This window comes from Salmo trutta, unplaced genomic scaffold (assembly GCF_901001165.1).
Source record: "Salmo trutta unplaced genomic scaffold, fSalTru1.1, whole genome shotgun sequence".
NCBI classification, from domain to species: Eukaryota; Metazoa; Chordata; class Actinopteri; order Salmoniformes; family Salmonidae; genus Salmo; species Salmo trutta.
Window position 1 is genome coordinate 564,617 of NW_021822437.1, and position 12,213 is coordinate 576,829.

Here is a 12,213-nt window from a genome sequence, read left to right on the forward strand (position 1 = left end):
AACCAGAGGTCCCTCCCACCTGAAACTTCTCCTCCAATGAGTTTTGAGGAGGAAGCAGAGAGGATGCGAGGAGTTATTGAATTGAGATTCTCCCCCCCCCTCCCTAGTCTCCCGTAGAGCCTTTATACCTGACACAGGAAGCCGGTCTCAACCATCAGGAGATGTACTGCCACCATCAGGGCATCACAGGTACTGCTGCTCTGAGCCTGGTGGTACAGGACCTCCAGGGAATGGGGCACCTTCCCTCCTTCTGCTTCCCCACACAGCATGGGTTCCCAAACCCACCGGCCTGCCTCTTCTTCCTGCTCTTCCTCTCTGACCACTTCCTGTTGAGGCTCCACCCCCTTGCTGGCCTGGATCAACAACACAAATCACCATGGTGACTATCTGGTATACTGAGATGAAAGTCAACAGCAGTATCCTATTAGAGTTATAGAAAAACTCACAATACAATTGAATTACCGCAAAAATCGAATGATTAACACATTTTATATACATATACGCACACAGTGAATTCAGAAAGTATTCACATTTTGTTATGTTACAGTCTTATTCTAAAATTGATTAAATTGTTTATACCCCCTCAATCTACACACAATACCCCATAATGACAAAACAAAAACAGGTTAAGAAATTTATAAAAAGCTGAAATATCACATTGACATAAATATGAATTAACCCTTAATTCAGTTCTTTGTTGAAGCACCTTTGGCAGCGATTACAGCCTTGAGTCTTCTTGGGTATGAAGCTACAAGCTTGGCACACCTGTATTTGGGGAGTTTCTCCCAGCCTTCTCTGCAGGTCCTCTCAAGCTCTGTCAGGTTGGATGGGGAGCGTCGCTGCACAGCTATTTTCAGGTCTCTCCAGAGATGTTCGATCGGGTTCAAGTCCGGGCTCTGGCTGGACCACTCAAGGACATTCAGAGACTTGTCCCGAAGCCACTCCTGCGTTGTCTTGGCTGTGTCCATAGGGTCGTTGTCTTGTTGGAAGGTGAACCTTCGCCCCAGTCTGAGGTCCTGAGCGCTCTGGAACAGGTTTCATTCAAGGATCTCTCTGTACTTTGCTCCGTTCATCTTTCCCTCGATCTTGACTAGTCTCCCAGTCCCTACCGCTGAAAAACATCCCCACAGCATGATGCTGCCACCACCATGCTTCACCGTAGGGATGGTGCCAGGTTTCCTCCAGACGTGACGCTTGGCATTCAGGCCGAAGAGTTCAATCTTGGTTTCATCAGACCAGTGAATCTTGTTTCTCATGTTCTGAGAGTCCTTTAGGTGCCTTTTGTCAAACTCCAAGCGGGCTGTCATGTGCCTTTTACTGGGGAGTGGCTTCCGTCTGGCCACTCTACCATAAAGGCCTGATTAGTGGAGTGCTGCAGAGATGGTTGTCCTTCTGGAAGGTTCTCCCATCTCCACAGAGGAACTCTGGAGCTCTGTCAGAGTGACCATCGGGTTCTTGGTCACCTCCCTGACCAAGGCCCTTCTCCCCAGATTGCTCAGTTTGGCCGGGCGGCCAGCTCTAGGAATGGTCTTGGTGGTTCCATTTAAAAATGGAGGCCACCGTGTTCTTGGGGACATTCAATGCTGCAGACATTTTTTGGTACCCTTCCCCAGATCTGTGCCTCGACACAATCCTGTCTCGGAGCTCTACGGACAATTCCTTCGACCTCATGGTTTGGTTTTTGCTCTGACATGTACTGACAACTGTGGGACCTTATATAGACAGGTGTGTGACTTTCCAAATCATGTCCAATCAATTGAATTTACCACAGATGGACTCCAATCAAGTTGTAGAAACATCTCAAGGATGATCAATGGAAACAGGATAAACCTGAGCTCAATTTTTAGTCTCATAGCAAAGCGTCTGAATACTTACGTCAATAAGGTGTCTGTTTTTTGTTTTTTTTTATAAATTTGCAAAAAATTCTAAAAACCTGTTTTCACTTTGTCATTATGGGGTATTGTGATGTCATTATGGGGTATTGTGATGTCATTATGGGGTATTGTGATGTCATTATGGGGTATTGTGTGTAGATTGAATCAATTTTAGAATAAGGCTGTAAAGTAACAAAATGTGGAAGAAGTCAAAGGGTCTGAATACTTGTATTGTAATATACTACTACTATATATACACTACTGTAATATAATATACTAATGGGGTTAGGAGTTGAAGGCTCACCTCACTGGAGCGTTGGGCTGGTGGGTGTACAGCTTGGTACAGCCCAGTACTACTACTACTACTGCTGCTGCTGTTGCTGGGTGCCTGGCGGGCTGAGGAGGCAAAGGCAGCGGAGGAAGCAGGGTAGCCTGAGGGCACAGCCTGGCAGGCTGAGGGAGCAGGGGCAGCGGAGGGGGCAGGGTAGCCTGAGGGAACAGCCTGGCGGGCTGAGGGAGCAGGGGCAGCGGAGGGGGCAGCCTGGCGGGCTGAGGGAGCAGGGGCAGCGGCGACGGAGGGCACAGCGACAGATGGACGCAGGATGACACAGACCAGGTCCCCAGTGACGATGCCACAGGAAGACAAAGTCTGACCAGAGTCAGAGAGAAGATCTGAGCCGTTCAGGGACAAGGTGAACTCTGCGTCTGGGCTGTGGGGGGACAGAGGAGAGTTAGGATCTGAGCTGTTCAGGGACAAGGTGAACTCTGGGCTGTGGGGGGACAGAGGAGAGTTAGGATCTGAGCTGTTCAGGGACAAGGTGAACTCTGGGCTGTGGGGGGGACAGAGGAGAGTTAGGATCTGGTCAAGTCCAAACATAAACCATTGATTTCAAAGTTAAAATAAACCATACAACTATGAAAAATGACTGCTTTGAACAATTTACACAATACATTTAAAAATATCCCATTTACTAGGATAACTCCAGATGAACAGTTTGGTTCCTGAATTACAATCAAATCTCCCTCAGCTTTATTCTGTTAGCAAACTTAGTTTCTGCCCAGTTCTTCCTCTAAATGTGTTTTTGTGAAATGTTCAGTAGACATGTTTAAAAGTTGTACTTGTGCATAGAGTTGGATGGTTTGTTACACTTTGAAACCAATGTTTCTTTTGTTCGCTATACATTTTAAAGTGGAAATCTGAATCTACCGTAGAATTGCCCTTCAGCAACAGAAGGAGAAAGTGTCTAACCTGAGGAGCTAACCAACCTGAGGGACTAACTAACCTGAGGGTCTAACTAACCTGAGGGACTAACCTGAGGGACTAACTAACCTGAGGGACTAACTTGAGGGACTAACTAACCTGAGGGACTAACTAACCTGAGGGACTAACTAACCTGAGGGACTAACTAACCTGAGGGACTAACTAACCTGAGGGACTAACTAACCTGAGGGACTAACTAACCTGAGGGACTAACCTGAGGGACTAACTAACCTGAGGGACTAACTAACCTGAGGGACTAACTAACCTGAGGGACTAACCTGAGGGACTAACTAACCTGAGGGACTAACTTGAGGGACTAACTAACCTGAGGGACTAACCTGAGGGACTAACTAACCTGAGGGACTAACTAACCTGAGGGACTAACTAACCTGAGGGACTAACCTGAGGGACTAACTAACCTGAGGGACTAACTAACCTGAGGGACTAACCTGAGGGTCTAACTAACCTGAGGGTCTAACTAACCTGAGGGTCTAACTAACCTGAGGGACTAACCTGAGGGACTAACTAACCTGAGGGACTAACTAACCTGAGGGACTAACTAACCTGAGGGACTAACTAACCTGAGGGTCTAACTAACCTGAGGGACTAACTAACCTGAGGGACTAACCTGAGGGTCTAACCTGAGGGACTAACTAACCCGAGGGACTAACCTGAGGGACTAACTAACCTGAGGGTCTAACTAACCTGAGGGACTAACTAACCTGAGGGACTAACTAACCTGAGGGTCTGACTAACCTGAGGGTCTAACTAACCTGAGGGACTAACTAACCTGAGGGACTAACCTGAGGGTCTAACCTGAGGGTCTAACTAACCTGAGGGTCTAACTAACCTGAGGGACTAACCTGAGGGACTAACTAACCTGAGGGACTAACTAACCTGAGGGTCTAACTAACCTGAGGGTCTAACCTGAGGGACTAACTAACCTGAGGGACTAACTAACCTGAGGGACTAACTAACCTGAGGGACTAACCTGAGGGACTAACCTGAGGGACTAACTAACCTGAGGGACTAACTAACCTGAGGGACTAACTAACCTGAGGGTCTGACTAACCTGAGGGACTAACTAACCTGAGGGACTAACCTGAGGGTCTAACTAACCTGAGGGACTAACTAACCTGAGGGACTAACCTGAGGGTCTAACTAACCTGAGGGTCTAACTAACCTGAGGGACTAACTAACCTGAGGGACTAACCTGAGGGACTAACCTGAGGGACTAACTAACCTGAGGGACTAACTAACCTGAGGGTCTGACTAACCTGAGGGACTAACTAACCTGAGGGACTAACTAACCTGAGGGTCTAACTAACCTGAGGGACTAACTAACCTGAGGGACTAACTAACCTGAGGGACTAACTAACCTGAGGGACTAACCTGAGGGTCTAACTAACCTGAGGGACTAACTAACCTGAGGGTCTAACCTGAGGGACCTAACCTGAGGGTACTAACCTGAGGGACTACTAACCTGAGGGACTAACTAACCTGGACTAACTAACCTGAGGGACTAACCTGAGGGACTAACTAACCTGAGGGACTAACCTGAGGGACTAACTAACCTGAGGGTCTAACTAACCTGAGGGACTAACTAACCTGAGGGACTAACTAACCTGAGGGACTAACCTGAGGGACTAACTAACCTGAGGGACTAACTAACCTGAGGGACTAACTATCCTGAGGGACTAACTAACCTGAGGGACTAACCTGAGGGTCTAACCTGAGGGTCTAACTAACCTGAGGGTCTAACTAACCTGAGGGTCTAACTAACCTGAGGGTCTAACCTGAGGGTCTAACCTGAGGGACTAACTAACCTGAGGGTCTAACTAACCTGAGGGTCTAACTAACCTGAGGGACTAACTAACCTGAGGGACTAACCTGAGGGACTAACTAACCTGAGGGACTAACTAACCTGAGGGACTAACCTGAGGGTCTAACTAACCTGAGGGTCTAACTAACCTGAGGGACTAACCTGAGGGACTAACTAACCTGAGGGACTAACTAACCTGAGGGACTAACTAACCTGAGGGACTAACTAACCTGAGGGTCTAACTAACCTGAGGGTCTAACTAACCTGAGGGACTAACTAACCTGAGGGACTAACCTGAGGGTCTAACCTGAGGGACTAACTAACCCGAGGGACTAACCTGAGGGACTAACTAACCTGAGGGTCTAACTAACCTGAGGGACTAACTAACCTGAGGGACTAACTAACCTGAGGGTCTGACTAACCTGAGGGTCTGACTAACCTGAGGGTCTAACTAACCTGAGGGACTAACTAACCTGAGGGACTAACCTGAGGGTCTAACCTGAGGGTCTAACTAACCTGAGGGTCTAACTAACCTGAGGGACTAACCTGAGGGACTAACTAACCTGAGGGACTAACTAACCTGAGGGTCTAACTAACCTGAGGGTCTAACTAACCTGAGGGACTAACTAACCTGAGGGACTAACTAACCTGAGGGACTAACCTGAGGGACTAACCTGAGGGACTAACCTGAGGGACTAACCTGAGGGACTAACTAACCTGAGGGACTAACTAACCTGAGGGACTAACTAACCTGAGGGTCTGACTAACCTGAGGGACTAACTAACCTGAGGGACTAACTAACCTGAGGGTCTAACTAACCTGAGGGACTAACTAACCTGAGGGACTAACTAACCTGAGGGACTAACCTGAGGGTCTAACTAACCTGAGGGTCTAACTAACCTGAGGGACTAACTAACCTGAGGGACTAACCTGAGGGACTAACCTGAGGGACTAACTAACCTGAGGGTCTAACTAACCTGAGGGACTAACTAACCTGAGGGACTAACTAACCTGAGGGTCTAACTAACCTGAGGGACTAACTAACCTGAGGGACTAACTAACCTGAGGGACTAACTAACCTGAGGGACTAACTAACCTGAGGGACTAACCTGAGGGTCTAACTAACCTGAGGGACTAACTAACCTGAGGGTCTAACCTGAGGGACTAACCTGAGGGTCTAACCTGAGGGACTAACTAACCTGAGGGACTAACTAACCTGAGGGACTAACTAACCTGAGGGACTAACCTGAGGGACTAACTAACCTGAGGGACTAACCTGAGGGACTAACTAACCTGAGGGTCTAACTAACCTGAGGGACTAACTAACCTGAGGGGACTAACTAACCTGAGGGACTAACCTGAGGGACTAACTAACCTGAGGGACTAACTAACCTGAGGGACTAACTATCCTGAGGGACTAACTAACCTGAGGGACTAACCTGAGGGTCTAACCTGAGGGTCTAACTAACCTGAGGGTCTAACTAACCTGAGGGTCTAACTAACCTGAGGGTCTAACCTGAGGGTCTAACCTGAGGGACTAACTAACCTGAGGGTCTAACTAACCTGAGGGTCTAACTAACCTGAGGGACTAACCTGAGGGACTAACTAACCTGAGGGACTAACTAACCTGAGGGACTAACTAACCTGAGGGACTAACTAACCTGAGGGTCTAACCTGAGGGTCTAACTAACCTGAGGGACTAACTAACCTGAGGGACTAACTAACCTGAGGGACTAACTAACCTGAGGGACTAACTAACCTGAGGGTCTAACTAACCTGAGGGACTAACTAACCTGAGGGACTAACTAACCTGAGGGACTAACTAACCTGAGGGACTAACCTGAGGGTCTAACCTGAGGGACTAACTAACCTGAGGGACTAACTAACCTGAGGGACTAACTAACCTGAGGGACTAACCTGAGGGACTGTCTAACCTGAGGGTCTAACTAACCTGAGGGACTAACTAACCTGAGGGACTAACTAACCTGAGGGTCTAACTAACCTGAGGGACTAACTAACCTGAGGGACTAACTAACCTGAGGGTCTAACTAACCTGAGGGTCTAACTAACCTGAGGGACTAACTAACCTGAGGGACTAACCTGAGGGTCTAACCTGAGGGACTAACCTGAGGGACTAACTAACCTGAGGGTCTAACTAACCTGAGGGTCTAACTAACCTGAGGGTCTAACTAACCTGAGGGACTAACCTGAGGGTCTAACTAACCTGAGGGACTAACTAACCTGAGGGTCTAACTAACCTGAGGGACTAACTAACCTGAGGGACTAACTAACCTGAGGGTCTAACTAACCTGAGGGACTAACTAACCTGAGGGTCTAACTAACCTGAGGGACTAACTAACCTGAGGGACTAACCTGAGGGTCTAACTAACCTGAGGGACTAACTAACCTGAGGGACTAACTAACCTGAGGGACTAACCTGAGGGACTAACTAACCTGATGGACTAACTAACCTGAGGGACTAACTAACCTGAGGGTCTAACTAACCTGAGGGACTAACTAACCTGAGGGTCTAACTAACCTGAGGGTAACTAACCTGAGGGACTAACTAACCTGAGGGTCTAACTAACCTGAGGGACTAACTAACCTGAGGGTCTAACTAACCTGAGGGTCTAACCTGAGGGACTAACCTGAGGGTCTAACCTGAGGGACTAACCTGAGGGTACCTGAGGACAACTGAGGGTCTAACTAACCTGAGGGTCCTACTAACCTGAGGGACTAACCTGAGGGACTAACTAACCTGAGGGTCTAACTAACCTGAGGACTAACTAACCTGAGGGACTAACTGAGGGTTCTAACCTGAGGGTCTAAACTAACCTGAGGGTCCTAACCTGAGGTCTACCTGAGGGACTACTACCTGAGGGTCTAACTAAACCTGAGGGTCTAACCTGAGGGTCTAACCTGAGGGACTAACTACCTGAGGGTCTAACTAACCTGAGGGTCTAACTAAACCTGAGGGACTAACTAACCTGAGGGACTAACTAACCTGAGGGACTAACTACCTGAGGGTTCTAACTAACCTGAGGGACTAACTAACCTGAGGACTAACCTGAGGGACTAACCTGAGGGTCTAAACTAACCTGAGGGTCTAACTAACCTGAGGGATACTAACTACCTGAGGGAACTAACCTGAGGGTCTGGACTAACCTGAGGGACTAACTAACCCTGAGGGGACTAACCTGAGGGACTAACTAACCTGAGGGACTAACTACCTGAGGGACTAACTAACCTGAAGGGGACTAACCTGAGGGACTAACTAACCTGAGGGACTAACTAACCTGAGGGACTAACTAACCTGAGGGACTAACCTGAGGGACTAATAACTGAGGACTAACCTGAGGGACTAACTAACCTGAGGGACTAACTAACCTGAGGGTACTAACTAACCTGAGGGACTAACCTGAGGACTAAACCTGAGGGACTAACTAACCTGAGGGTCTAACTAACCTGAGGGTCTAACTAACCTGAGGGACTAACTAACCTGAGGGACTAACTAACCTGAGGGACTAACTAACCTGAGGGTCTAACTAACCTGAGGGACTAACTAACCTGAGGGACTAACTAACCTGAGGGACTAACTAACCTGAGGGACTAACTAACCTGAGGGACTAACCTGAGGGACTAACTAACCTGAGGGACTAACTAACCTGAGGGTCTAACTAACCTGAGGGTCTAACTAACCTGAGGGACTAACTAACCTGAGGGACTAACTAACCTGAGAGACTAACTAACCTGAGGAACTAACTAACCTGAGGGACTAACTAACCTGAGGGTCTAACTAACCTGAAGGTCTAACTAACCTGAGGGTCTAACCTGAGGGACTAACTAACCTGAGGGACTAACTAACCTGAGGGACTAACTAACCTGAGGGACTAACTAACCTGAGGGTCTAACTAACCCTGAGGGACTAACTAACCTGAGGGACTAACTAACCTGAGGGTCTAACCTTGAGGGTCTAACTACCTGAGGACTAACTAACCTGAGGGACTAACTAACCTGAGGGACTAACTAACCTGAGGGTCTAACTGAGGGACTAACTAACCTGAGGGATAACTAACTGAGGGTCTAACTAACCTGAGGGTCTAACTAAACCTGAGGGACTAACTAACCTGAGGGTCTAACCTGGGGACTAACTAACCTGAGGGACTAACTAACCTGAGGGACTAACTAACCTGAGGGTCTAACTAACCTGAGGGTCTAACTAACCTGAGGGACTAACTAACCTGAGGGACTAACTAACCTGAGGGACTAACTAACCTGAGGGACTAACTAACTAACCTGAGGGTCTAACCTGAGGGACTAACTAACCTGAGGGACTAACTAACCTGAGGGACTAACCTGAGGGACTAACCTGAGGGACTAACCTGAGGGACTGAGGGACTAACCTGAGTCCATGTGAAGGCAGAAGGACTAACCTGAGGGACTAACTAACCTGAGGGACTGAGGGACTAACCTGAGTCCATGTGAAGGCAGAAGGATCTCTCTGATTTGAACGTTGAGCTCTGTCAGAGTTGGCTCCTCTCCCTCCAGCTTCACCCGGCTGGTCTGCTTGTTTATCCTCACACGCAGTTTCATGCTTGGGGGGAGAGAGACCGACAGACAGGGTTATGCTTGGGGGGGAGAGAGACCGACAGACAGGGTTATGCTTGGGGGGGGAGAGAGACCGACGGACAGGGTTATGCTGGGGGGGGGAGAGATCGACAGACAGGGTTATGCTTGGGGGGGGAGAGAGACCGACGGACAGGGTTATGCTTGGGGGGGAGAGAGACCGACGGACAGGGTTATGCTTGGGGGGGGAGAGAGACCGACGGACAGGGTTATGCTTGGGGGGGGAGAGAGACCGACGGACAGGGTTATGCTTGGGGGGGAGAGAGAGACCGACGGACAGGGTTATGCTTGGGGGGGGGAGAGAGACCGACGGACAGGGTTATGCTTGGGGGGGGGAGAGACCGACGGACAGGGTTATGCTTGGGGGGGGAGAGAGACCGACGGACAGGGTTATGCTGGGGGGGGGGAGAGACCGACGGACAGGGTTATGCTTGGGGGGAGAGAGACCGACGGACAGGGTTATGCTGGGGGGGGGGGAGAGACCGACGGACAGGGTTATGCTTGGGGGAGAGAGACCGACAGACAGGGTTATGCTTGGGGGGAGAGAGACCGACGGACCAGGGTTATGCTTGGGGGGAGAGAGACCGACGGACAGGGTTATGCTTGGGGGGAGAGAGACCGACGGACAGGGTTATGCTTGGGGGGGGGAGAGAGACCGACGGACAGGGTTATGCTTGGGGGGGGGGAGAGACCGACGGACAGGGTTATGCTTGGGGGGGAGAGAGACCGACAGACAGGGTTATGCTTGGGGGGGAGAGAGACCGACGGACAGGGTTATGCTTGGGGGGGGAGAGAGACCGACAGACAGGGTTATGCTTGGGGGGGAGAGAGACCGACGGACAGGGTTATGCTTGGGGGGGGAGAGAGAGACCGACGGACAGGGTTATGCTTGGGGGGGGAGAGAGACCGACGGACAGGGTTATGCTTGGGGGGGGGAGAGACCGACGGACAGGGTTATGCTTGGGGGGGAGAGAGACCGACGGACAGGGTTATGCTTGGGGGAGGGGAGAGAGACCGACGGACAGGGTTATGCTTGGGGGGGAGAGAGACCGACGGACAGGGTTATGCTTGGAGGGGGAGAGAGACCGACGGACAGGGTTATGCTTGGGGGGGAGAGAGACCGACGGACAGGGTTATGCTTGGGGGGAGAGAGACCGACGGACAGGGTTATGCTTGGGGGCGGAGAGAGACCGACGGACAGGGTTATGCTTGGGGGCGGAGAGAGACCGACGGACAGGGTTATGCTTGGGGGGGAGAGAGACCGACGGACAGGGTTATGCTTGGGGGGGAGAGAGACCGACGGACAGGGTTATGCTTGGGGGGGAGAGAGACTGACGGACAGGGTTATGCTTGGGGGGGGAGAGACCGACGGACAGGGTTATGCTTGGGGGGAGAGAGACTGACGGACAGGGTTATGCTTGAAGGGGGAGAGAGACCGACGGACAGGGTTATGCTTGGGGGGGAGAGAGACCGACGGACAGGGCTAAGCTTGGGGAGGGGAGAGAGACCGACGGACAGGGTTATGCTTGGGGGGGGAGAGAGACCGACGGACAGGGTTATGCTTGGGGGGGAGAGAGACCGACGGACAGGGTTATGCTTGGGGGGAGAGAGACCGACGGACAGGGTTATGCTTGGGGGGGAGAGAGACCGACGGACAGGGTTATGCTTGGGGGGGAGAGAGACCGACGGACAGGGTTATGCTTGGGGGGGAGAGAGACCGACGGACAGGGTTATGCTTGGGGGGAGAGAGACCGACGGACAGGGTTATGCTTGGGGGGGGAGAGAGACCGACGGACAGGGTTATGCTCGGGGGGGGAGAGAGACCGACGGACAGGGTTATGCTTGGGGGGAGAGAGACCGACGGACAGGGTTATGCTTGGGGGGAGAGAGACCGACGGACAGGGTTATGCTTGGGGGGAGAGAGACCGACGGACAGGGTTATGCTTGGGGGGAGAGAGACCGACGGACAGGGTTATGCTCGGGGGGGGAGAGAGACCGACGGACAGGGTTAGGTAACCAACACACAGAACACCATCAGACAGGTTAAGGACACAAACTCAATAATTCAGACCCAAGACACTTAAATGTGGTCTTCTCTCCCTGGTTCATCATGAATCATTACTGGCATCTTCCAACAAAAAAAAAAAACGTTTTCACAAAGCGTCCAACTTTCTGAGCATGATGTCAGTTTTCACAAAGCGTCCAACTTTCTGAGCATGATGTCAGTTTTCACAAAGCGTCCAACTTTCTGAGCACGATGTCAGTTTTCACAAAGCGTCCAACTTTCTGAGCACGATGTCAGTTTTCACAACGAAGTATAAAACACTTGGCAAAGCCAAGTCACCTGTTTACAGTAGAAATACAGTGCTGGCTGGAATGATTTCACTTTCATTTCTTACCAACTGTGTTATTAAGAAAGACTGAATTATCAAAGCAAAATGACAAACGTTTATCAGTGTAACGACCTAACGTTATAGCAGGTCCACTGGCCTAGCAATTCCTACAGTACACAGATATATTTCATTATGCACAGCACACTTCTGGTGTTATCTAGCTAGAACAATGCAAACCTAGATGTACAAGTGCAGCTAGCTAGTAGCTAGCTAGCTAGCCAGCCAGCAGCGTTTCGC

The 12,213-nt window shown here is 50.2% G+C and overlaps 1 protein-coding gene across 1 annotated transcript in view; it reads right to left on the bottom strand.

Annotated features, from left to right (window-relative positions):
- Positions 1 to 12,190, bottom strand: part of LOC115182286 (uncharacterized) — a 30,168-nt gene extending 17,978 nt beyond the window's left edge. The window contains 4 exon segments of the mRNA XM_029743901.1: positions 129 to 353; positions 2,179 to 2,584; positions 9,429 to 9,551; positions 11,655 to 12,190. Coding sequence (XP_029599761.1) covers positions 129 to 353; positions 2,179 to 2,584; positions 9,429 to 9,551; positions 11,655 to 11,692 — 792 coding nt within the window. The 5' untranslated portion in view covers positions 11,693 to 12,190.
- Positions 12,191 to 12,213: the final 23 nt, after the last annotated feature.